The following is a 25,427-nucleotide window of genomic DNA, read 5'->3' as shown; positions in this document are numbered from 1 at the left end:
AAAGCGAGGCCTGGGAGCCCCGCTCCGTTTGGCGCCGGCCGCCCCTGGGCCGCCCGCAGCGCTCCCGCTCCGCTCCCGCGGCTCCGCTCGGGGCCCCGCCCCCGGCGCCGCGCGGGGCACGCCGGGATCGCGCCCCGCGCCGGTCCTCCCGCTTCCCAGCCTGCCTCCGCCCGCCTGAATGGGGCAGACGCAAGATGGCGGCGAACGCGAACTCGGCCGGCGGCGGCGGCCTCTCGCTCTTCGAGTGCCCCAGCTGGTGAGCGGGACGGGGCCGAGGGGGCGGCGCCGCGGCCGGGGCTGGCGCGGGCGGGCGGGTGTGGGGAGCCCGGGGCGGGCCGGGCCGCGGGCCGGTGGCGGCGGCTGACGGGCGCGGGGATGGGGCCGCCGGCCCGGGCCCGAGCTCCCGAGCTCCGCAGAGGCGGTCGCGGGCAGCGGCGGCCGCGCCGGGCCTGTCAGCGGTGCGGGCGGGGCGGCTCTGCGGCCATCAGCGTCCCTCACCCGCGGCTCGGCGCTGTGGAGGTGCTGCGCCTCCTCCCCAGGGTCCGAGCGGCGTTGGCGGGGTGTGCTGTGTGTGCAGCACGGGAAATCTGCCAGCTTGAAACCAGCCCGTTTGTTGGCTTTGCGTTGTGTTGAATTAAGAAGCCAGGGCAAAGCGATGAGCTGGAGATGCAGCCTTAGGAACGTGAATTTTGCTGATTTTAAAATCGTAGGAAAGGCTCCGTTGGAAGGGACCTCTGGGAATCATCTGGCCCGGCCTTCTTTTGAAAACAGGGCCTTAGGTGAGGCTGTCTGGGGCCCTGTTTTGCTTAGCACTTCTGAATAGATGACTAATAATAGGTCTCTGCTGTGCCATCTCCTTCAGGTGCCACATCGCTGATTATTCAGGGGATGTGTGTAGTTTTAGTTTAAGTCACATAGAAAGTGACACACCGTTAAAGCTGAAAACGCAAGGGCTTATATACTTGTACAAGCTAGCCACAGATACCTGTTCATGATTGCAGCCTTTAATTGCATAGTCATCTGGATTTTACTACATCTCCTACTTTGTGGTGCTTGATGGCAGTGCTTAATGCATAGATGCTTAGTGAATGTGCTTTCAAATTTTTACACGCTCTATAAGTGCCTGCTTCCGTTAGTACAGTCATTTAAATTTTAAATAAAAAGTATACTGAATGTGTACAATATCAAGTATCTGTGTGAGGCAAGATGGTTGTAAAATAGTGATGTGATAGAGTTAGATAAAAACAAAAAAAAATGTTCAGTATGTTCAACTTGAAATTTGAAACATAGTTTTGTTTTTTTCTTAGCATTTTTATACAATAGTGTTCACAACTTAATTATATTTGGTGGTAAATCTGAACAATTTCTGCCTCTGAAAGCCATAGATTGAACAGCTGGAACAGTATAGCTTGCTAAATACCTAGTTTCAGTCATTTGCAAGCTATTGCAGAAGAATTGCTAAATAAATACCATCTGGAGGGCAGGACTATATAGACTATAACTGTGAGGGCCTCTTCAGCTACGTACTTTCTAACTTCCGCTACAAACAGGACAGGGTCTTACAGACAGACAGCTTTCTTCATTGTGCTGGTGCTGACCTTACTTGTTTTTAAAGCACAATCCATTGCACTGAATACTAAAGCAATGAGATGGGAGTCAGGAATATGATTCAAGCTGGAGTTTTCACGCCCAGAAGAAAGGAGGTCATGTTCAGGCACTGAACTGTTCAGGCCTGTTTCTTTCTGACAATTCCAAGCTTTTTGGTGATTATTTTTTTGCAATCTGTATGTTCTTTTACCATAATTTCCTAAAGTACTTCATAGGTAAACCAGAGCTCCTATGTGTACGCTCTCCTTGTGCATTCTAAGGGAGCTCTTTATTTTTCTTACTCCTCTATTGTACAGGTGCAAATTGTAATATTTTAGGTACTGAGTTAGTAAAAGCTGTATGTTTACACAAGGACACTAAAAGGCATACCTGATACAGTTTGATCTTACTCAAATTGTCATGCAAAAGTGTGACAATTAAAGTCAGTGAAAGATTCCTTTTTGTGGAAAAAAAAAAAGTTTTGCTTAACGCTTGTTTTGAAACAGGTAAGTTGTTTCATAAACCTAAAAATAATAATAATCTGGATCAGGAAAGCAATACAGATAGCTACCAGTACAAGTGTGTTTGTTTTCTGCTAAAAGTACAGGCAACTCAAAATGGAAAATATTAGGCAGTCATGGCTAGTGGTATTCTACTGTCTCATCCACTAGGAGGGAGGAGCTCTCCTCGCTTGTTCGATTCATTTACTTACGGTTTATTTTTCTTTTCTGGAAAGAGAGTAGAATATATTTATTGTTAAAGCTTTATGTGACTTCCCTTGGCTTCTACTGCATTACAGATTCTCACAATTTGAAAGTAGTTATTTCCTCCAGGGCAAACCAACAAGCACACAGATGTGACATTGAATAAGTGATGGGTCTTTCATAGCTAGGATTCTCTAGAGTGAAAATAGCTTGCAGTAGTAGGCTTGGAGCAGTGGTATCATTATTTGACTTCCAGAAAATCTCAGTGTATACATAAGCTGCATGAGCATTGAAAAATCTTTTGTCTAGGTAGCAGCATAGATCTTAGCAGAGAGAGAGATAACCATTGAGTTAAAGGGGATCTTCATGGTGAGGAGCAGCTTCTTCTGCAGTGAGTTCTTTTCAGTCTAATTAACCTACACTAAAATCAAAATCATAGACTTTACCTATCTATTTGTTTTCCTGCCTCCAACTGTAACTGCCATGGGGACTGTGAACACCCATCATAAGAGAAATATATCTTAAACATAATTAGAAGTAGTTTTTTTCTTGTTTTTAAGTTATTGACCATGCTTTTGATGTCTGCTCTCATTGTTTTATCTGTTCTCCCCTAACGTGGATAATGTTTTAGTATCCAGTTTCCAGAGAAGACTGAAAGGTTTTATTGGCTTAAATGTTGGACTTGGGATTAGTTCTCATGCTGGTATGGGTTACTTCTTCATAGTTCATAACATACTTATTCTTTCTTACATTTTTTTTAAAGTATTATTTCCAATTATATTAAAGTATTACATATTTTAAAGTATTATTTCACACCTCGAGTACTGTGTTCAGTTTTGGGCCCCTCGCTACAAGAAGGACATCGAGGTGCTTGAGCGGGTCCAGAGAAGGGCAACGAAGCTGGTGAGGGGCCTGGAGAACAAGTCCTACGAGGAGCGGCTGAGGGAGCTGGGCTTGTTCAGCCTGGAGAAAAGGAGGCTCAGGGGTGACCTTATTGCTCTCTACAGATACTTTAAAGGAGGCTGTAGTGAGGTGGGGGTTGGCCTGTTCTCCCACGTGCCTGGTGACAGAGCGAGGGGGAATGGGCTAAAGTTGCGCCAGGGGAGTTTTAGGTTGGATGTTAGGAAGAACTTCTTTACTGAAAGGGTTGTTAGACACTGGAACAGGCTGCCCAGGGAAGTGGTGGAGTCACCATCCCTGGAAGTCTTTAAAAGACATTTAGATGTAGAGCTTAAGGATATGGTTTAGTGGGAACTGTTAGCGTTAGGTCAGAGGTTGGAGTCGATGATCTTGAGGTCTCTTCCAACCTAGAAATTCTGTGATTCTGTGATTCTGATTCTGTGATTTCCAACTAGGTTTTTTACTTATGCATGTACTGTAATTCTTCCATATGCATTAGTAAAGACATAGACTATACATTTTAAAATTGGAATGAAGTTGTTATAAAGATGTTGAAAATGCTTTTTGTGGATTAAATTTAGGCATATCATGAGATTAGAAAATGTCCTTATAAAACAATTACGTATCCTGGCTTTGCTAACACACTAGCATACCTTCTGAGGTACCTCTAACGAGTAACAGTAGTTTATATCAGATATAAATGATCCGGGTCTGCTTTTGATGAGAGTATCATGAGTTAAATGGTTATTGTCCATCCCTCCTTTTCTCCTGGTTTAACCTGCATTTGGGATCAGGAATCTCTCCTTACTTTGTCTGGACAAACCAGTAGTTGGGGTTTCAGGCCTGTTCTAGAATGTACATACATAAAAAATACTATGTCTTAAAAGTAACAGTGGCATCTCTTCAGTTCTCTGAGCTAAGAACAGGCTGTTCTTGGAAATTATTTTACACAGATCCCTGGACAGGGCGTGCTCTAGAGTTCTGGAAATTCTACCTTGTCCTTGAAGTTGGGCATGATGATGTGCATGGTAGTCACCTAGGCCAACGTTTTAGGAATTGGCTAAATTAGGCTTCTGAGTCCACATTTAGAAACCTAAATAATTGACCTGATTTTAAACTAACACGATAAGATTAAAGTTGTCCTGTCTATGTCCTTAACAGCTAAAACTCAAAATTTCTCTTTAGGCTGGATAGGACTTGATTTCAGTGAGGCTGCTCAGTTTCAGCTGGATATAGGTGTTGTAACCCTGCTAGTATGTCAACACTGAACCCTAGAGTTGTTGAAAAGTTACTGTCAGCTCATTTGTTTGACTTCAGTTCCATTATTTGGCATTTCTTAGTTAGCATCACATCCCAAAGCATTAGTGGCTTTGTCCACTTTTTCTGAAATGTTTCATTTCTTGTTGCCCCTTCCATGGTTAAGCTCAGCCTAGGCTTGTCTTCATGTTCTTGACTGTCCATACCTCCTCCTTCCATTACTGTATGGTTCTGCAGTAGCTGGTTTGCCATCAAGGGCAGAGATCATCTATACAAATCCCTCAGACTCATCCTGGCGTAACACAGAGCATAACACAGTGCCTCTAGAGTATGAGGCGAAGAAAAACATTGTTTAGTTTCTAATACAGAAAAACTGGTGACAAGTGTAGTCAACATAAAGATGTCAGAGTACTATCCAGTCCTTTTGGTATAATTCAGTGTAATTTGAACATGAGAACAATAAAAATAAGACAAAATACAGAAGTGTAGGGTGGACAGTAGAATCACAGAATATTTTAAGGTGGAAGGGACCCAGCAAGATTATTGAGTCTCACTCCTTGTCCAACACAGGACCACCCAAAAATCAAACCTTATCTCAGAGCATTGTCCAAATGCTCCCTGAACTCAACGGTAGGCTCAGTGGCATGACCATGTCCCTGGGGAGCCTGTGCCAGTGTTCAGTCCCTCTCTCGGTGAAGAGCCCTTTCCTGATATCCAGCCTGACCCTCCCCTGTCTCAGCTCCATGCCGTCCCCTTGGGTCCTGTCACTGTCCCCAGAGAGCAGAGCTCAGCGCCTGCCCCTCTGCTCCCTGTGAGGGAGCTGCAGGCCGCCATGAGGCCTCTCCTCAGCCTGCTCTGCTCGGGGCTGAACAAGCCAAGGGGCCTCAGCCACTCCTCATGTGTCTTGCCTTCTAGACCCTTCACTATCTTCATAGCCCTCCTTTGGATGCTCTCTAATGGTTTTATGTCCTTATGCTGTGGTGCCCAAAACTGCACACAGTGCTCGAAGTGAGGCCGCACCAGCACAGAGCAGTACGATCCCTTCCCTCGACCGGCTAGCAGTACTGTGCCTGATGCACCCCAGGATATGGTTGGCTCTTTTGGCTGCCAGAGCACGCTGATGACAGGTGCAGAATCCAGCACTTGCTCTTGTTAAACTTCATACACTGCAGTTTGCCCAGATCTCTAACTGCCTAAGTTAGGAATCTCTAAAAGCCAGAAACTTAATATTCAGAAATAAAAGGATAAAGTGCAAGTACATAGGTTAATCACAGAGTGACTGTCATTGACTAGTAACATCATTGTTCATAAATAGATAAATAAAAAGACTAGTACTCCACTTAATGTGTAGTAGTATGTATCTCTGTAAAGAGGTGGCACTGCTGTTTTAAGAAGGTACTTATGAAAAAGTGTCTTCTCTGTTAACTGCATTTAGGAAAGCTCTGTTTGGATTGAAATAGGTGCAATGTCCAAATTCATAAATGGAAAATGGAGATTTTACTGAGACAGAACAGAGCTCCAGTTGCCCTGTAAATAGAAACAATGCTGGTGTTCACTGGCTTCATATTTTGAAAGAGGGACAAGAGGGATGGTATTGGCAATTTAAAACAAAACAAAACACAGCTAAAGAACAAGAACAATAAACAAATTTAGTATGGAAATGAAAAAAAAATTGATGAAAAAATAAGATATAAATGAAACTATCCAAGTAACAAGGCTTTTGAACAACTGTCTGGTAAGCATAGTGGTTACAGCAGGATGGTCTGCCAGAGCAGTGGCTAACCTTGCTGATATTTTAGGTCCTTTCTTTTCTTCCTCTGATTGCTGCAGGGAAATTATCCTTCAACATACTTGTTCTCACTCAAAAAATGTAGGTATAGTTTTATCAAATAATTGTTCAATTGTTGCTCTGAATGAACATGAATTTCTGTTTAATTCAGTGTAGTTCAAATTGAATTTCTGATGCCATGAAACAGTATCACAGAATGGCCGAGGCTGGAAGGGACCTCTGGAGATCACCTGGTCCACCCCCGCTGCTGAGCAGGATCACCTCGAGCACCTTGCACAGGATGGCATCCAGGCGGGTTTTGATTATCTCCAGAGAAGACTCCACAACTTCTCTGGGCAACCCGTCCCAGTGCCCCCTCATATTGAGACGGAACCTCCTGGGCTTCAGTTTGTGCCTCTTGTCCTGTCGCTGGGCACAACTGAAAGGAGACCAGCTCCATCCTCTTGACACCCTCCCCTCAGATATTTATACACACTGATGAGCTCTCCCCTCAGTCTCCTCTTTTCCAGGCTAAACAGGCCCAGATCTCCCAGCCTGTCCTCATTCAACAGATGCTCCAGGCCTCTCATCATCTCCATAGCCCTCCTCTGAACTCGCTCCAGTAGCTCTATTTCCCTCTGGTACTGGGGAGCCCAGAACTGGGCACAATGCTCCACGTGTGGCCTCAGTCAGGCCGAGCAGAGAAGCAGGATCCCCTCCCCTGGCCTGCTGGCAACACTTCCGAATGCAGCCCAGCATCCCCTCAGCCTTCTTGGCCACAAGGGCACATTGCTGGCTCATGGTCAGCCTGCTGGCCAGCAGGACTCCCAGGTCCTTCTTTACAGAGCTGCTCCCCAGCAGGTCACCTCCAGCCTGTGCTGGTGCTTGGGGTTATTCCTCCCTGTGTGCAGGGCCCTGCACTTGCCCCTGTTGAACCTCAGGAGGTTCCTCTTGGCCCAACCCTCCAACCTGTCAAGGTCCCTCTGAATGCAGCACAGCCCTCTGGGGTATCAACCACTCCTCCCAGCTTTCTGTCATCAAACCGTTATTTCTCCCTAATAGCACATTTATGGTTTTGCTCTCAGGAATTAAATTCTGTGTATGATTTCCAAATTTCACTGTATTCCATGGAGACTTTATTTCTGTATAAGTAACCAAGGGAACCAGAGTGAACCAGTAAAATCTTTTATTGCATGTAACTGTGCATTGTAAAAAGCAAATAAGGTGCCAAGGTGAAGTTGGGCAAATGCTTTGAATCATAGAATGGCTTGGGTTGGAAGGGACCTTAAAGATCACCTAGTGCCAACCCCTGCCATGGGCAGGGATGCCACCCACCAGACCAGGTTGCCCAGGACCTCACGTGGTTCTCGTGGGCCCACGTCTCAAGCTTGTCCAGGTCCCCTCGGATGACATCCCTTCCTTCTACTGACACAGGAAAGGTCATCAAGTTCAAACTTGAAGGTTTTTTTAACTGTATTTCTTACAGCTGGAAATTTGGCGAGAAACATTTTAATGCTTCTAAGAATAGAAGAAACCGTAAATGTTTCTTAGCAACCTGTATTATTGAAAGTTGAAAAGCCCTAACTGTTATATTTCTTCCAGACTGAATGAGGTTGGATCAGGATTACTGGTCAGCTCTTTTGGCAACCCTCTTCATCCAAGTTGGGAGAAACCATTATGTGTGAGCTGAAATAATTACCCAAAATATATTGGCCTTAACTTTGTTATAGCACGTCTTTGTATTAAGTCACCTAACCAAGTTACAGTGCTAGCTTGGTCTCAACATCTGTGGTGTTTTTGTCAAGCTTTGAGAAAGGCATATGACTTATTTCTGTTGCTGATACACAAGATCACTAACATCAGCCTGTGTTTTGATAAGAGGGGGGTCTTTATTCTGATTTCTTTCCATGGGAAAGAGCTTAAGAATGGTAGTACTAATTAAAAGCATCAGCCAAGATGGCTTCCTGTTATGATAGTGACCAATAACTTAGGCACAAGCCCTGTCTATTCTGACCTCTTGACTACACTCTTGGCTTTTGGCTACCAGAAGTTAAGGATTTTGTGAGCTGAATACTGTGTCTGGATGGTCATGTTCAACAACTAACACCAGACCTAATCTCTACAAATGTTCTAATTTTCCTTTGTTATCTTACAGTTTAACTCCACAACATCAAGTGACAGTGCTTTCTGCAAATCTTGCAAATGTTAAAAAAGGTGCTCTCCTTGTTTTCAAATTCAAGTCTCCTTGTTTCCTGTGTTTCAAGAAATAATAAATATGCTAGCTTTGTAGCATTCATTAAGAGGACTAAGAGAATAAATACTTGTGTGTTGCTTTTTTTTTTTTTCCCCTAAAGACAGGTAGTCCTGTTTATTTTTTTCCCCTTGTGCAAGACCTGGTTATTGTTCTTGTTCCCTTCTCTACAGGGTAAAAAGAGCTTTCAAGATCGGAAAATGTTTTATTTCTGTAGTTTATACTTTGTGATGTCTTTTGTTTTTTGTCAGCTGTTGAGGAGTGTTCTTCTGATTCTTTCTGAACAAAGTCATGATGGCTCCAGGTCTTTCCTGTGTGGCAATAAGGAATTTGGAGGCCATAGTTGCATATGTATAATTGAGGTGGTCTTCCTCTGTTGCATGTATAAGCAGTCAAGAGTACTCTTTCTTCCTACTCTTTCCCCCCAGAGTGTCTTCTGAAGCAGTTGTTCTGTATCACAGGATTTATTTGCAGTATTGTAGTACAATTTGAGTTTCTTACATAGTGGTTTTCCTAAGTGATTTATCTCATTTGTTCATTGTCTCCCTTTTTTCCAGACTGCATAAAAACATCACAGAGCCCTGACTTTTGATCATTTACATTCCCTTGTGGATTACTGTATCCTTTCCCTGTCACACCTCAATTTTCATAAGACCATTTGATAATTTTGTCAAAAGCTTTTTAAAAATGATGGTCTACTACATCAATACCATTGTTGACGTCATCTTAGTTGTCTCCAGTAATTCTGGTACACTGAGATATTACTTGCCTCTTCAAAATTCAAGAATGTGATTTCTTTCTCGTATTATTTTTAAGTATTATCTCAAAGATAGAAGAAGCTGTACTACAGATGGCTAGCTTAGGCTTCTCTGTGGTTTGGAAAAGGAACAACTGAAGGATACGTTGGATATCTTGAATAGTGTACAGAAAATCTGTAGAAGACAAGTATTTGCTGTCCTTTTCAGAATAACCAGGGGTTGTAAGATGAAATTAGTAGCAGATTTGTGGCCAAGAAGTGGAGATGGTGCTTTAGCTCTTTGTAGGTGATCTGTGAAACCATTTGTGTAAGATTCTGTGAATGCTTTAAGTTTACAGAGGTTCACAGAGCAATTTATGTGGATACCTGTGTGTACAGATAGCAGCCACAGGATTCCTTGAGCTGGCAACTGTTGGAAACCAGGAAAGTGTTGCTGTGTGAGGCATCCCATATTGGTTACTGGAGATGGTTTTCTTTTGCAAAAGGTTCTATACTCTTTGTCACTTTGGTCTGCCCAACACAATTCCATAGGAATGCAAGAGATAGAGTTCTTAATGTTTATCATACAGAAACAGCAATGGACTCTTGATAGCACTCTTGTTTTACAGAGAAGCAGTCTAAAGGAACTTGAATATAGTATTTTTGGACTACTGTGTAAGTAGTACACATCTTTTGTGCGTTTTTGAAGAGAATAATTCTAAGGAAAGTTCACCTTGCAGTGTTGGAAAAAATATATATAAAAGATTCCATTAATCCATTTGCGAATATTTTGAGTGTGAAGGCAGTCCATTTTGTAACTCCCCATCTATTCTACAGGTAGTGAATAGCATGCACTTTTGTTTCATTGTCTGTTGGTAACATTTTTAGTCTCATTTCTCTGCTCATTTGTCATAGTCCATGAATATATGCAGGAAGCCAAATGATTTGGCTGGTAAGTATCATGTTTTTTTTAACATGCCACATTCATAACTCCTTCTCATGATGCTCACCTAAGTAGAAAAGAAGCCACTTCAGTGCTTGGTTGTATTGTCCCAAACTAAGATGCTCCTTCAGCATGGCAGTTGTCTTTGCATTATTACAGATGCTGAAAGGAGCAGAATATGTGTAATTCAAAGCAAGAATTGCCCTTCTTTAAAACAAGAAAAATGCTTCCCTGGCATTGGAAGAACTGTCATGCCCCATGTATGGTCACATATCTCCAAATGAAAATATTGTTGAATATTGGAGTACAGATTAGATGACTGTTGTGGTCAGACTGTTAATCAATTCCTGTGTCTGCTAGATCCTTTTTGTAATGTTTTCCACCTATTTCCCAGTCAGAATTTGAATTTACTGTTTGTAGTTCCCAGATTGCCCATGAAATATGTTTTAAAATTAGTATCATTGGTTGATGCCTTAATTTATCTGAGAGCTGAGGGTATTTTAAGCAATAGATTGCTGAACTCTTAAGTGTAGAAGACTGATACTTGGAGTCACTTAGAATATTTGGCTAAATATCTGGGTTTTGCATTTCATTACTCCTTTCTACAAATTGCCATAAATTCTCATTTACTGACACTTAACTTGAGTTCCTTGTACTCATTTTCAGTGAAGAAAAATTCTAGTGTAGGGTGTCCTCTTAGACAATTAATTTAATGATACTGTCATATTCTCCTTTCCAATCAGCTGTGCTAATTCAGTGGAAGGCTCCTCTTCTTCCAAGTAAGCCTTGGAAGATCCAGTCTAAGTATATTTTGTTTCAGTTCGAATTATTAAATTAATGGTCAGTAACAGTCCGTTTGCAGGTCTGATTTTAAGGTCATATGCAGAATGCTGGCCTGTAGAGAGTAGAAGGTGCTCAGGCAGTGGGGATTGTGATATGCGATCCGAAAGGTACAGAACAACCTCTTCTCTGTCAATCGCAAGCACTGCTGATGGAGCCAACTTGTGAAGTGAGATCCCTTGTCTCATAGCAGTGCTAAGCCAGGCTGCTCATACCTGCTCTATGGAGATAAGATTCTGTAGACCTCAAGTAACTTCTCCATCATTCACAGCAGTGTAGGAAGAATAATTTAGTGGATATTTTAACACATCGGTCAGTAGGAGAAAGAGAACGTTTTTGTATCGAAAATGAGAGAGGGAAGACTGTTCTCTTCTAATCCGCACAGTACCAACTTTCTAATAAACTTTCTTCCAGTAGATTTTTGCAAGTGGTTTCTTTTCAGTGTTTTACCTCCTTGTTCCATTAGATTGGGGGTCTGATAGGGCAGAGCATATGAGGGTTGTAGATACTTCCAGATAGAGCTGTTAATACTGATACTCAGTGACTGTAATTAATTAGTTTAGAACATAGAACTTTTTTTTTTATTAAGGTTTTTACAGGAATCAAACTTCAGCAACCTTAGAGTGACATTGATGTAGTCTTTTCTAAAGGGCTTTTCTTACCAGAAGTGATTTCTGAGTTTGATTTGGTAGTATGCCAATTGGTGTTTACCGCATTACTGTGTTCAGTCTTTTATAGGCACAGGTAGAGAGGGGAGTTTACTGTCTGCAAAGGATTATCATTCCGTAAGAAACTAGAGAATGGATAAATTTTTAAAGCGTCTTAATTCACAGCTGAGGACAACATCTCCCTCTGTTGCTACTAGGCTTTTTTTTACGAGTTCAAAAGTAAAGGTGAAGGTAAAGGCAGATTTAAAATAGTGACATTTTTCATGATGCTACAGGTAGGTTGAGGATGTCGCTAAAATCTTTTTTTTAAGACATGCAGACCCTTGAAGAACCAGGAAGAGCTCACTGAAGAGGGGGAAGCAGAGGCAAGACTGAGTAAGGGGACTTGCTTGTAGAGGTTATTAGCTGGAAGGCTTACTGATTTTTAAAGGAGGTGTGACAGCTTTTCTATCATGCAAGTAAGGCAGGCTTTGCAAAAATTATCAAGGGGAGTTATGTTGCGGAGTAACTAGAACTTGGCAATTTCAGTGGAATGGAGAAAAACAAGTTTGCCAGTGCTGGAGGGCAAAAAGAAGAGACACTGAGAAGTGGACCTGAGGAGTAAATCTGTGAATGAAATCTGTCTTACAATAAAAAATGAGAGCTGAGACCTTAGAGCAGCACAGGGAGAGAGCGCTTTGCCTGGCTATGTGGTCCTACAGGAATATTTAAGAGGAGATGGTCCCCTAGCTGTATTTGAGTGCTTGGCAGACTCAATCTTTGTAAAACTAAACATCCACATAGTGTAGCTTCATTGGGGGCATTTTTACTTGCTGGTCTTTCCCCACACTGCCAGAATCCCATTCCTAGGAGATAGTCACCATTTTAGCAGACTGCCCTTGGAACCTTGATTTGTCTGCTTAGGGCAACAAAGATGGTAAAGTGTCTAGAAGGGAAGACATATGAGGAGCAGTTGAAGTCACTTGGATTGTCCAGCCTGGTGAAGAGGAGACTGAGGGGAGACCTCACCGTGGTCTACAGCTTCCTCACAAAGAGGAGCGGAGGGGCAGGCACTGCTCTCTGGTGACCAGCAATAGGACCCAGGGAACAGCTTGAAGCTGCGACAGGGGTTGTTCAGGCTGGATATCAGGTAAAGGTTCTTCACCAGATCACAGGGGAGATCAAGCACTGGAACAGGCTCCTCAGGGAAGTGGTCACAACACTGAGTCTACCAGAGCTCAAGAAGCATTTTGCCAACAAGCAAACACACAGTCTGATTTTTTGGGTGGTCCTTTGGGGACCCAAGAGTTGGACTCAATGATCCTTGTGGGTCCCTTCCAACTCAGATATTCTACTATTCTACACATTTCCATGCTGCCGTTTGTTTTTTGTCCAAAAGAATAAGAAAGTACCAGCTATATCCATCTTTGATATCTTATTTTGGTACAAAAACTTGTGAAAGTCCAACTGGCATTTTCAGGAAGGGCCAGGGAGAGATCTAAGCAGGCTGGTATAATGGAGTTGAACCAAGAATGAAAAATGCGTGTGCAATACTTGAGAAAGAAACGAAGTAGGAATAATAGAGGACCGTGTTCATGTATGAAGTATCTAGGAGAGCATTGGTGTAGTAACCAACTGACATAGAATAGACCTTCAAAGCACCCCAGGAACAGAAACGTCTATATTTAACCTCTTCAAACAACTTTCAGGGGACCTTTCTTCTGCAACCATGTTGAGAATGTCACTGCCCATTGTCACCATTCTCTTGGCTTGTGTGCAGTAAGAAAAGTAGTAAATGGGAATGTGATCTCTGTGGTTCTTCTGAAGGGCAGCAATGCAGCTGAGAACTGGGTCATCGCTATTCCATAGAAAGCCTAATGCAGCGACAGAGACAAGCAGCAGTGATATTATCAGTAAAGCAGTACTACAAATACAGATTTTTTAAAGGTTTGAGCAGAAAAAGATTGTTTGCTCTGAGCAGCCAAAGATCTTGTGTTGTGAAGGGCAGCATATCGATACCACAGGCATGTCGTGACCACAGAATGCCAAGCGTGTTTCTGATGCTGCTAATGCTTTTGTGTTCAGATATGTGTTGGCATTGCTTTGCTGTGCATTGCCGAGTCCTGTGTGCCTCTGTGCTCCCTTTGCCCAGGTGGAAATAAAGCTGACAGGAAAATCTGCTTCCCAGGGTGAGGAGGGATAGAGCCAGAGGGATGGGGGAACTTAGCTGTTTGTGTTTGAGAATTTGGTGGAGAAAGACTGTACAGTTGTAGGATAAGTGTCCCTTTGCTGTCTAATGCTGTGGTCTCTTCCATGCTACCTGTGTTGGTAGGAAAGGTTGATTACAGGATGAGCGTGAAAGAACACCAGCCAACATTTTTCTATATTGTTACTAATATGCAGGAAGCCCCCTTTAGGCTTGTGGTCATTACCATTTCTAGAGATGAGCATGGTAGAAGTTTCAGCTTCTCTCCACAGCTAAGGGATCTACTCCTTTGAAGGTAACATGAGCAAATGGAGCCCTCAAGCAAGTCCTTAAGTGGACAGGTACATTCTGTCCTCTTCTCTAGTTGTTGGGACCTTCCTGTTAGGAGGTGCTCTGTTAATTTTGTAAATTAGCTATTTTTTGGCTGGAGAAGTAAAGCTTGAAATACTTCGTGTTCTGTTAGTTTAAATCCTACCATAAAAATACATGGTTTGTTTGTAGTCAGAAGGAATCTGCAGGGAGGAAAAAGACAATCTTTGGTAGTTTAATATTTTTCCTAAAATAAATCTGCTTCCTTTTGTTTAGTCAGTAGATCTAATGCAGTATTAGCTCTAATACTGATAAACCTTTTACCAAATATTGTGATGCTATATTTAACTTCCTTTGTTTTCCAGGGCAGGAAAACCTCCACCTGGCTTACATCTGGATGTAGTCAAAGGAGACAAACTCATTGAGGTATGAAAGTAGATGTTGTATGAGTTTGGTATATCATATATGTGGGCACTAACAGTAGAAAATTTTCCAATGTTTTCCACACTTAGAAGTATTTCCCTTCTCTCTGATGTTCGTTATTTTCAAATCACTGTTATGTTCTGAAACTTCTGAATGAAGTGGAAGTGTTTTCCTTTGCCTGTATTGTCTCTACCTATGCAGTGCTTTTATCAGTTATCTTCCTATTAGATGCAATGTTTGAAGGGATGCAAAACTGCAGTGTTCAGCTTTGAAACAATGATAATTTGATCTCTGAATACTAACCCTGTCCTAGTAAGAGAGGAAAAAACAAAAAGTTTGTGAGGGAACTCAGTAGTTGGCAGAGGCTTATTGCTTCTAAACTTAATTTTGGACTAAAGTTGCCATTTTGTTTCCTACAATATACTTGTTTATGTAGTATCAGACTGGAGCCAGAAGGCACATTGTCTTAGGAATTTCAGGAGCAGGAAGTCGAATAACATGGGGAAAGAGATCTCAAATAGAAAAGACTAAGAATAAAAGTTCGTGTTATGCTCTAGTTTGAGGTACTCATCTGGTCAGTTCACGTTTTTATGTTGTTTTACAGTAAGGTTAACTAGACATCCCGTATTTTACAAGATTGTTGCCCTGTCCTATAGCATGAAATACAGCTTGATCTTCATCCCATGCTCTAGATCTAAGTGAACACAGATGTGAACAATTTTTATTACTGCAAAGGAGTCTTTCTCCTCTATTTTGTGTTGTCTTAGCTCTCCCTGTTGAGTCATATTATTGGTGTTGTACTGATTGACATTCAGATTTTTCAAAAGGAGATCTTTCAATCAAAAATAATAAATTAAAACAAGGCAGCAGGGGGAGGGGAAGCTTATACCTTTGGTGACAGAGAGGATGCAAGCCAGTGACCCTATTGTAGTCATTAAGAGACTTCTAACCTTTGATTGACTGAAAAAGACAAAAGTTTCTGGATTACAGAAGCTTACAAAGTTGAGTTAACCCTTATGAGCAGAAGTTTGGAAAATTAAGAGCTCAATGTTAGATGAAGGACTTAGGGAACCCCATCCCTGGAGGTGTTCTAGGCTGGGTTGGATGGGGTCTTGGCCAACCTGATCTAGTGGGTGGCATTCCTGCCCATGGCAGGGGGCTTGGAACTAAGGTGACCTTTAAAGTCCCTTCCAACACAAGCCATTCTATGATTCTGTGAACTTTCTGTCTTTCCTGGTTTGTGCTGTATGCTACCACAGGAGCATCGGAAAGTAGCAAGTATTCCTTCTAGTGTCTAGTAGAGAGATTTCCTCTTTAAAATTTGATTAAGAGAGCATAATATGCTCTGCAAAGGAAAGTGGAGATCTTGCAAATGACCTTGTATTTTTCCAGGCCCGAAACCAGTAAAATGATTATTTTTAGTGAAATAGTCCATAACTGCTGGTTTTACAGATTGTTTTGAGAGAGTACTCCTAGTCCAAATTTGAAGACACAGACAATTGGCAAAGCTAGCCTTGACCTATAAGAGTTCTTTACTCGGCCTTAGTTTGAAAGCAGAGTCACAGAATTGTAGGGGTTGGAAGGGACCTCGAGAGATCATCAGGTCCAGCCCCCCTGCTAAAGCAGGTTCCTTTGAGCAGGCTGCCCAGCTAGATACTAAGACGTTTATCACATCTTCACAGTACTTCATTAGATCATACAAGACATGAATGAGTTGGCTCCTACCAGCCACTTGGACTGCATTGTAGCTATCCCTCCCCAGCTCTTCCTATGGCTTTCAACCCCATTGCATTTTCTGTTTTCAAACCACAGCCTGTGTATTCAGCTTCTCATGGTACTGTTATAGGTTCAGAAACATTTTTAGAAGTTAGAGAGCTGCATTAGGGCAGCTTCTCAGCTCAGCCTTCCGACTGCCATCCTACGAGTAGCACCTGGGGTAAGGGTTGTATTTGGCATAAGGTTTTCCACTTTTCCTTTCAGGCCACGTAATGAGATAGTGAGCAAAGCCTAGGTTGGTTGGTTTGTTTGTTTGTTTGTTTTTTCTGGCATGTGGCAGGTGGCCAAACATAATGCAGCCTTCCCACCTTCGAGACTTACTCTATGAGACCGGCTTTTTCTTACCATGTTTCTTTTGGATTTTGGAGAATGGAGAGCTTTAGGATGAAAGAGTTTATATGGAGCTCTCTGCTAAATTCATCCATAAAGGCTACCATGGGACACCCAGCTGGGAATGAAAAAAGGCAACAAAATGCTATATGGATCCTGAGCATTCATCATTGCTTTTGACAACGGACAAACAAATTCAGTGTTGATAAACTGGCAGTCCTGGTGTCCTCAGAATCTGAGAAGGGGTAGTTAGGCTGTGTGGACCAAAGCTTTTGGATCTACATAAGGCCCAAGTTGGCTTTGTAAGCCTGGCATCTCCTTCTGTATTGGGGGGAAAAAAAAAAAAAGTGATACAACAAACATCCGAATTCCTTTTTCCTGCCATCAACTATCTTGATAACCAAAAGGAGTTCTTTTGCCATTACAAAGCGTAGTGTTAGCAGCCATTGCTAGTCTGCTATCCAAGTACTCTGAGGTTCACTGGGGAATGTAATAGCACAGAGATCAGGAATGACTGTGGAGTTTGTATTTTATCTCCTTAGTATCTGATGTTGGTTATCAGTGTCAAAGCATCTCAGTGAGGTACAGTTTGACTGCCATACAGTGTGTACCATGTGGTGAGTGCCATAGCAAGTGCTGACTGGGTACAGGCACCTGTGTGTGTATCTGGCTTCCTCTAGCGCTCTGTTTGCTAAAGGGAGGATGAGAAAAGCTGGCTCAGTTTTGGAAGTCCTACCAGATTGTTTCATGTACAATGCTTGCTTGCTCATATGGTTGTTTGGTGGCCTTGTACACTGTCTCTTGTAATCACCATAATTGAGAACTTAAGTCATCATAATGTACTGTGTATATGTATGGGAACTCTTCAACAGATGAGCATAATTCGGATCTGATACATCTATTTCTGGTTTTGGTTTGGGATGTGTGGTAAATGGTTTTACTGTTCTTTGTCTTTCATAGTAGGCAGTAGTAACCAACTAAGAACATCCTTAAATCTTTGTGATTATTGTGCACTTGATACTAACCGAGCCATCTGTATCCCAGGTCTTGTATAGAGGTCTGAGGTATACTTTGTGATTGCTGGGTCTGAAAAGTGCAACATTAAAACAAACCATGAAGTGTTTAAGCTCAGTGTATAAAGGATGACACTGGGTTATAGCTCAGAGGCACAAAAATTGTAAGAAACGTTATACTGAAGTAAAGCCAATAAAATGATTTTTGCTATTGGTGATTTGTTGAAATATTTCAAATTTATGAATTTGTTTCAATCTTTGCAAAATGTCTTGAAACGCTGTTTAATGAGTGTAAGTTCCACAGGTGGAACCGAGCTTGGCAAGGGATGCAAAGACTAACAGGAAGGGATTCTGTAGGTACATTGCTCAGAAAAGAAAGGCCAAGGAGAGTTTTCCCCCACTGATGGATGAGTAGGGAGAACTGTAGGAACAGACATGGAGAAGGCTGAGGTACTCAACAACTTCTTTGCCTGGACCTTCTCTGTCAGTCAGGTTTCCCACCTCTCTTGTTTCCCTGAACCCATAGATGGGGGCTGAGGGAGCAAAGTCCCACCCACCGTAAGCGAAGAGCGGGTCCAAGACCACCTGATGAAACTGAACAAGCACAAGTCTATGAGCCCTGATGCCATGCATCCCAGGGTCCTGAAGGAATTGGCTGATGCAGTTGCCAAGCCTCTCTCCGTCATAGCTGAAAAGTCCTGGCAGTCAGGCGAACTCCCTGGTGACTGGAAAAAGGGAAACATTGCTCCCATTTTTAAAAAGGGTAGAAAAGTGGAGCCAGGGAATTACAGACCGGTGAGCACCACCTCTGTGCCTGGCAAGGTCATGGAAAAGATCCTCCTGGGAGCAACATCAAGGCACATGCAACATGAAGAGGTGATCTGAGACAGCCAGCATGGCTTCACCAAGGGTAAATCATGCCTGAGCAATCTGGTGGCCTTGTGTGATGGAGTGACTGCATCAGTTGACAAGGGAAGACTGATCGATGTCATCTACCTGGACTTCTGTAAGGCCTTTGACATGGTCCCACATGACATCCTGATCTCCAGATTGGAGAGATGGATTTGATGGGTCAACCATTCAGTGGACAAGGAGTTGGCTTGAAGGTCGCACCCAGGGAGTTTTGGTCAGTGTCTCCTCAGGTGGAGGCTGATGACGAGCATTGCCGTTCAGGAGCCTTTCCTGGGACTGGTACTGTTTAATATCTTGATCAGGCTGTTGAAACGTTGCGTGGGCTTTGGTGAATGTTTCAGAAAAGCAGGAGAAACCATCTGTTAACAAATACCTAACGGATTGCCAGCTTTTGATTTGTGCAGCTTGAAGCGTCACAGGTCAAATTAAGCTCTTGCAATGCAATGAGGAAGATGGCTGCACTGCTTAGGTACTTAAGCATTTAGGCATAAGGAGTTCCTTTTAGTAAAGTATGTTAGTAGGAATATGCTGTACACACCATAGAACAGTGTCAACATGTTCCTTTGGTTTTCTTAGGTGTTTTACATAACTGATATTACAGCATGCAAGATCTTGCTTAAAGAAGATATTAGAACTAGGATGAATTTTAAGAAGAAAGGCTAAAAATTAATAGTTTGCTTGAATAGGCCAGTATGGATTCATATGATAGAACATCTTTAGTTTTACATCTTTATAATAAAGGTCTTAAATCTATATGCCCATTTCTGTTTTGAAATTTTATAATTTTGATGTTCTATATTGGACTAGAGATCATTTAGCATAGATTCCTGGTTTCAACAAGGCCAAAGATCATCTGCCTCAAGTGACACATAAAAATCATTGGGAGTGGATGTGGGGGAGAACCTTCTGTAGCAAGACACTCATACTTCCTGCCAGACTGTCTTACATTAGCTGTTAAAGAAGGGAATAACTGGGTAACTTCCATATTCAGCTGCATCAATTTTTAGTAGATGTGAGTTTCTGTATTGAACAATCTCTCAGGCAAAACTGAAATATTGATCAAGTGTTGATGCTTTCCTTTGAATTTGCTCTCTTTATTCATGGTCTTGAACTTTTTCAGGAAGATCCAAAAGATTATAGGAGTCTAATATGTTCTTCTGTTTGATATTCTACCTCAGAAGCTCATAATTGATGAGAAGAAATACTATCTCTTTGGGAGAAATCCTGATCTGTGTGATTTTACCATTGACCACCAGTCTTGCTCTCGGGTCCATGCTGCCTTGGTCTATCACAAACATCTCAAGAGGGTTTTCCTCATAGATCTAAACAGCAGTAAGTAACATGACATATAACCAGACAGAAGTACTATGTTTCAGTGCTTAAACATCTTTGAATGAGACATTCCTTTTCTTTGTTATTGTTGTTTACACTGTGTGGCTAGATGGCGGTAATCTAAATTAGCACCCTAGTGAACGATTGGCAATGGTTAGGAGCAATAGAATAAATGCTCCAGTCACCTTACCTCTGCTTCACTTGGTGTTGAAAACAGTATTTCTAGACTCTTAGGAGGAGTCTTCCTTTCAAGAGAGAGGAAGAAAGTGACTTGAACTTCATTTTGCAATTATAACGAAGCTTTCTGTTCTGAGGGCAGTTTCCAAGAACTAAAGCCTGACGTATTGAGGGAATGATTCCAGACATGGTCCATTGAGACCTGCAAGAATCCAGAAACTAAATGATGTTTGTTTTCTATGGGCTGATGTAAGTTGTCTTAGTTTGTGAGATATCAGGTAAAACATACTTAATAACTAATGTTTTCAGCAGTATTTCAGTGACTTGTATTTCATGGCAATCATGTACAGCTTCTGAACATCTCGAGTCATAAACTTGAATACTGTGAGCTCAAGCAGATGACTTACAGAATCTTCCATTCTGATGTTCTTTTCAGCACATGGCACGTTCTTGGGTCATATCCGTTTGGAAGCTCACAAACCCCAGCAGATACCCATTGACTCCACAGTTTCATTTGGTGCTTCTACACGGGCATATACTCTGCGAGAGAAGCCTCAGACACTGCCATCAGCAGTTAAAGGAGATGAGAAAATGGGTGGTGAAGATGAAGAGCTCAAGGGTTTGCTGGGCCTGCCGGAAGAGGAGACAGAACTTGATGTGAGTATGATGTTACGTTGTACCAAGATGGTATATCCATCTAAACAAATGGCATTCCCTACTTGTTTGCCTGGTTCAGGTTCTTAATTTCTTGTTCTTGAATATATCTGCTGGCAGAAGACACCTCAGACTATACACAAATCATCTCATTCTACTACAATAAGCCTGTTTTCATGCCACTTTCCAGAATTAGTGCCCTAATCCTACTATTCCAATTATCTTTTCGCAAAAGGTTGCGGAGAGCTCCCTCGTCTCTCTCCAGTTAGCATTGCCCTAGGTCAGGGGTGATTTCCCCCTGTTCCCAAATAACAGTGAATGCAGCCCTGTTTCCTACAGCTAGCCAGTGGAGTGGAAAAGCAGTTTGCATAATGGTCCAAATCCTCTGTTCAAGCAGAGTCAGCTAGAGCAGGTTGCTGAAGACCATGGTCAGTTGGGTTTTGAATATCTTCACAGACAAGATTCTCCAGCCTCTCTGGGTGATCTGTTCCAGCACTGAAACACTTGTTCTTCCTAGCAGTCTAAAGTTGAACCTACAGTGGGTACAACCAGTGATTAACACAGACTTCATACACTAGGTGCTTAAACTGTTTCTTCTTCACATTTTTTTATTAGAACCTGACAGAGTTTAATACAGCCCACAACAAAAGAATTTCCACGCTAACCATAGAGGAAGGAAACTTGGATATTCAGAGACCAAAGAGAAAACGAAAGAATTCCAGAGTGACATTCAGTGATGATGATGAAATCATCAATCCTGGTAAGTAGTTGGCTTTACTCTCTAGTTTGTGACTATAAATGCCCTCGTTCGGGTGTTCACATAGAGATTCATCATGGCTGTATACAGATAAGGAGAACAGAAATTTGACAGTGAATATTTGAGAATATTCTGCTATTTCAGAGAAGCTGTCACGTCCTACTTAAGCCTGTGACTTCTACCTTTTTCATCTCCCTGCCTTGTACAGCAGTGGCTTTTAACCCAGAACTCCATTCTGTCTGAACAGTGTAAATAGACTGTCCATCCCCAGAGCACTTCTACATTTTCCTTAGTGGAAATTTTTCCTTAATAGAATAACTGATGAACCCACCTTGAGACAAAACCACTAGGTGTCCCCACCCATACACTTAGCTCCTCTTTTTGTTTAAGCATGCTTGTGTTTACTGAGGGCTACTAGAGTGCTGGCTTTTAGAAGAGAAGGTCCATGTACCAATTCTTCATATAGGCTGCTTTACTTGACAGATGTTTTATCTTTTTCTGTGTTGTTACTGAAAGCTTCACTGTTCTTGCCTTTACAGAGGATGTGGACCCGTCTGTTGGGCGTTTCAGGAACATGGTACAGACAGCAGTAGTCCCTGTTAAGGTACATAGTAACTTCCAACTCTCTATTTGATCCATTATTACATTGATGAACTCAACATGTGGATTACACCTTAGAAACATAATGTCCTACTGTGGGAAGTATTTTATTGTTAAGGAGAAGTATTGCAAATTTATATTTATATATATATGTATAGAAAAGCAATTTGACCACTTTCCTTAAAGTCCATCTTTAGCTCCTTTCTTTAACACATGGGATCAATGGCATTTTTTTTCCTTCCCAAAAGAACCACTTTCCAAAAATTCAGTATGGTAGTTCTAGACATCAGTTAAAATTGTGGGAAGTATGGAAAACAAAAAGGGAAAAATGAGAGATTATTTGGTTGAACAGTGTAAATGCTAAAGATTTCATAAGGTTGTTTACTAGAACTAGCAGGGTTAAGATTTCCCCCAAGATAAATATGTTGCCAGTACAGTATTTAATTTGAATACTCTAGGAAGATATGAAAAGTTCTACTCATTTCTTTATTTAAAGTGGCTAGTCGAGGTGCATTTTGGGAGGAAAATGGCATTGGCATCCAGTTTAAATAGCTTGCTTATTTTGTATATTTTGAATAATTCTTTAAATACTTTCCTCCACAGAAAAAGCGACTGGACAATCCAGGCTCGCTGACCACAGACGATTCTGCATCACGGCGTATGCAAAACTTTCCCTACAGTGGTGGATTATATGGTGGCTTACCTCCAACTCACAATGAGGCGGGTTCCCAATCACATGGCGTCCATGGGACAGCACTCATTGGTGGTCTGCCAATGCCCTACCCCAATCTTGCCCCGGATGTGGACTTGACTCCTGTTGTACCCTCGACAGTTAACATGAACCCAGCTCCAAATCCTGCTGTCTTTAATCCTGAAGCTGTGAATGAACCCAAGAAGAAGAAATATGCAAAGGAGGCATGGCCGGGCAAGAAGCCAACCCCTTCCCTACTGATCTGAGTTAGGTTTTGTTGACGGAGGGTGGGAGTTATGAACTCCACAAATTGTTTATGTGTAGTATTGTCCTTTTGAAATTTTAATGTCCTAACCAGATGTAATATGGAGATTGGAGAAGCGAAATAATTCTTTAAAGATCTATCTTCAAACATTTTTATATCTGTTAAAAAAAAAAAACAAAAAAAACCAACAACAACAAAGCAATATAGCTACCATCTCCCTTTGAACCAAAATATCTGGCAGCCTTTTCTTAGCCTCTGTCCCCTGAGGTCTTTACTCTGAATTTTGATCCATAAGTTGAAGGGGCAGAATCACACAATTTAATTATCATTTATGGCATGACCCTGCAAATGAGTGTATTTAGGTGTCGTGCTTACTATGAGTAATGTTGTTTCTGCTGGGCTTGCTTATAGCAGGTCAGCTGTATCAGAAGTAAATGTTTGTGGGGCCAGGCCTTTCAGAAATCCCACTGGTCTGAGTTCTAAAACTTGCAAAATACAGGCTAGCTTTTATTTTTACCTTTTCAAAACCCTACCAATGTGAGGCATTTTTTTTTCTCCTAGTTCGGCTGCAGCTTGTTTTAATTTCCACCTAAGACACTACAACATCCTATGAGTTGATGGGTACCTGGAGTTGAGATTGACAAGGAATAGATGGACTTCCTTAGTTGTGGGGTCCAGTATTGCACGATGGAGTGCCGTGTAGATGGATAAAGGGGTACACGCATGGATGGATCCGAGCTTATGTTGGTACTAATGGCAGCATACAAGCATGGCCAGTCTAGGTACATTTGACTGTTGGATAGACACTACCTACAGCATACAAATAATCATTGACAAAGTAGTGATAACTTAAGGTGGAGTTAACACAGGGGAATACACTTTTTTTTAAACTTGGTGGCCCTTTTAACTTAAATAATTTTGCTTTTATTTACAAATGGAACTTGTGAGCTTAGAGTACATGAGATGTGACAAGGCACACATGCAAATGAGCAGCCATAGTGTCAGAGGATTCATATGTGTAACAACTAAAACTGCAATCTACACACTATTTTGGTTTTTGGCTGCTAGTAACAGTGGGTAGGAATCAAGTGCTACCTAAAGCTAGAATATGAATTCCTAGTAGAGGGTCTGCCTCACTTTGAATAAAAGAAGCACACAAGTTGGTTTCATGGCATTACTTTTTTTTTTGACTGCTTAATCATTTTCTCCCATTGAATAAAATGAGAAATGTGATTTGGACTATTGCTTTACCCCATCAAATCCACAGTTTCAGATTTCAAAATCTGATTCAAACGTATTCAGACCCTATGACTTTATAAAAGGTAAGGCCAGAGCCCTTTCTTTCTTAGGTTTATTTTTTTTTTTTTTACATTGCATAATGCAGTTCAGCTACATAGTCACATTCCTTTGTTTGGGGGAATCCTCCAGGAAATGTGTACTAAAATGGCAGTAGTATATCCAGCTGTTCATTAATGTGTACAGTACTGTAGCTGCCTGGCTATGTAGAGTTGTGAAAATATGATGGTTGCTGGAACAGTGCTGTTTTATAATGCATCTGCTGTGCTGTAGGCACTAGACCTGTTTTGAACAGATGCTCCAAAATCAGTGCAACTTCTGCATCTGCAGAGTGATTGCTTCTATCATGGTATTGAGGTAAAAAAGAGCTAGTAGCTACCCTGTTCACAAGAGTGATGCCTTTAGAAACTGGCTTGTTCCTCTCCATGCCTTCATATCTAGCTCAAACTGTTACATGAATGAATGTGGTAACTTCTTCATGATATAGTTATGCCACTCTGTGCATAGTTGCTATTAAAAATGACTCAGTCCTGTTACGTTCTTCTTTCAAACACTCCGTACTCTCAAAACATTTCTCACTTTAATTTTTAGTTTTGCTTCTTTACAAGATGTAGTTTTCTTTTTCCAGACAGTCAGTTTTATGAAGGCAACTCTTTACAGTAAGACTAGTTAGAGCAAGTAAAAGTTGAACAGGTTGTCTTTTTTATCTTCTTTTCTTTTCTTTTTTTTTTTTTTTTTTTTTTGTTGGGGTTTGGTAGGGTTTTTTGTTTGTTTATTTTGCAAGTGGCTCTTTGCAAGAACTTTCTTGAAAAGGGAAGCTTTACTGAAAATTGGTTTTTAAAGCTCTTCTCCTCCCTGGGTTTTTACAAGCTCTCATTATTTCAGAGCTTAGAGGCCATAGCTGGCCAGTACAGGAGGGGACAGTATAACATCGAGGGGCTTTGTACAGAAGTTTGTACACTTGTGTAATATGTAATAGGCATTTTCACACTTTCTGTTGAGCTTTTTACCTGTAACCTTTACTATGTTGTAAATTAAACGCAAATTTTGCCA

At 41.7% G+C, this 25,427-nt stretch overlaps 1 protein-coding gene and 1 non-coding gene across 2 annotated transcripts; both read left to right on the top strand.

Annotated features, from left to right (window-relative positions):
• The first annotated feature begins 100 nt into the window (after positions 1 to 100).
• PPP1R8 (protein phosphatase 1 regulatory subunit 8) lies at positions 101 to 25,427 on the top strand. Its single transcript, XM_068658048.1, has 7 exons — positions 101 to 256; positions 14,514 to 14,574; positions 19,781 to 19,934; positions 20,548 to 20,768; positions 21,381 to 21,525; positions 22,062 to 22,126; positions 22,726 to 25,427. The coding sequence occupies exons 1-7, from the start codon at positions 195 to 197 to the stop codon at positions 23,077 to 23,079; spliced, it is 1,062 nt and encodes a 353-aa protein (XP_068514149.1). The 5' UTR covers positions 101 to 194; the 3' UTR covers positions 23,080 to 25,427.
• On the top strand, positions 17,686 to 17,851 carry LOC137843212 (small Cajal body-specific RNA 1). The gene has a single exon (XR_011089405.1). It is a non-coding gene; the product is annotated as a small Cajal body-specific RNA 1 (non-coding RNA).

This window comes from Anas acuta, chromosome 21 (genome assembly GCF_963932015.1).
Source record: "Anas acuta chromosome 21, bAnaAcu1.1, whole genome shotgun sequence".
NCBI classification, from domain to species: domain Eukaryota; kingdom Metazoa; phylum Chordata; class Aves; order Anseriformes; family Anatidae; genus Anas; species Anas acuta.
This window is presented reverse-complemented; position numbering and strand designations above follow the sequence as displayed.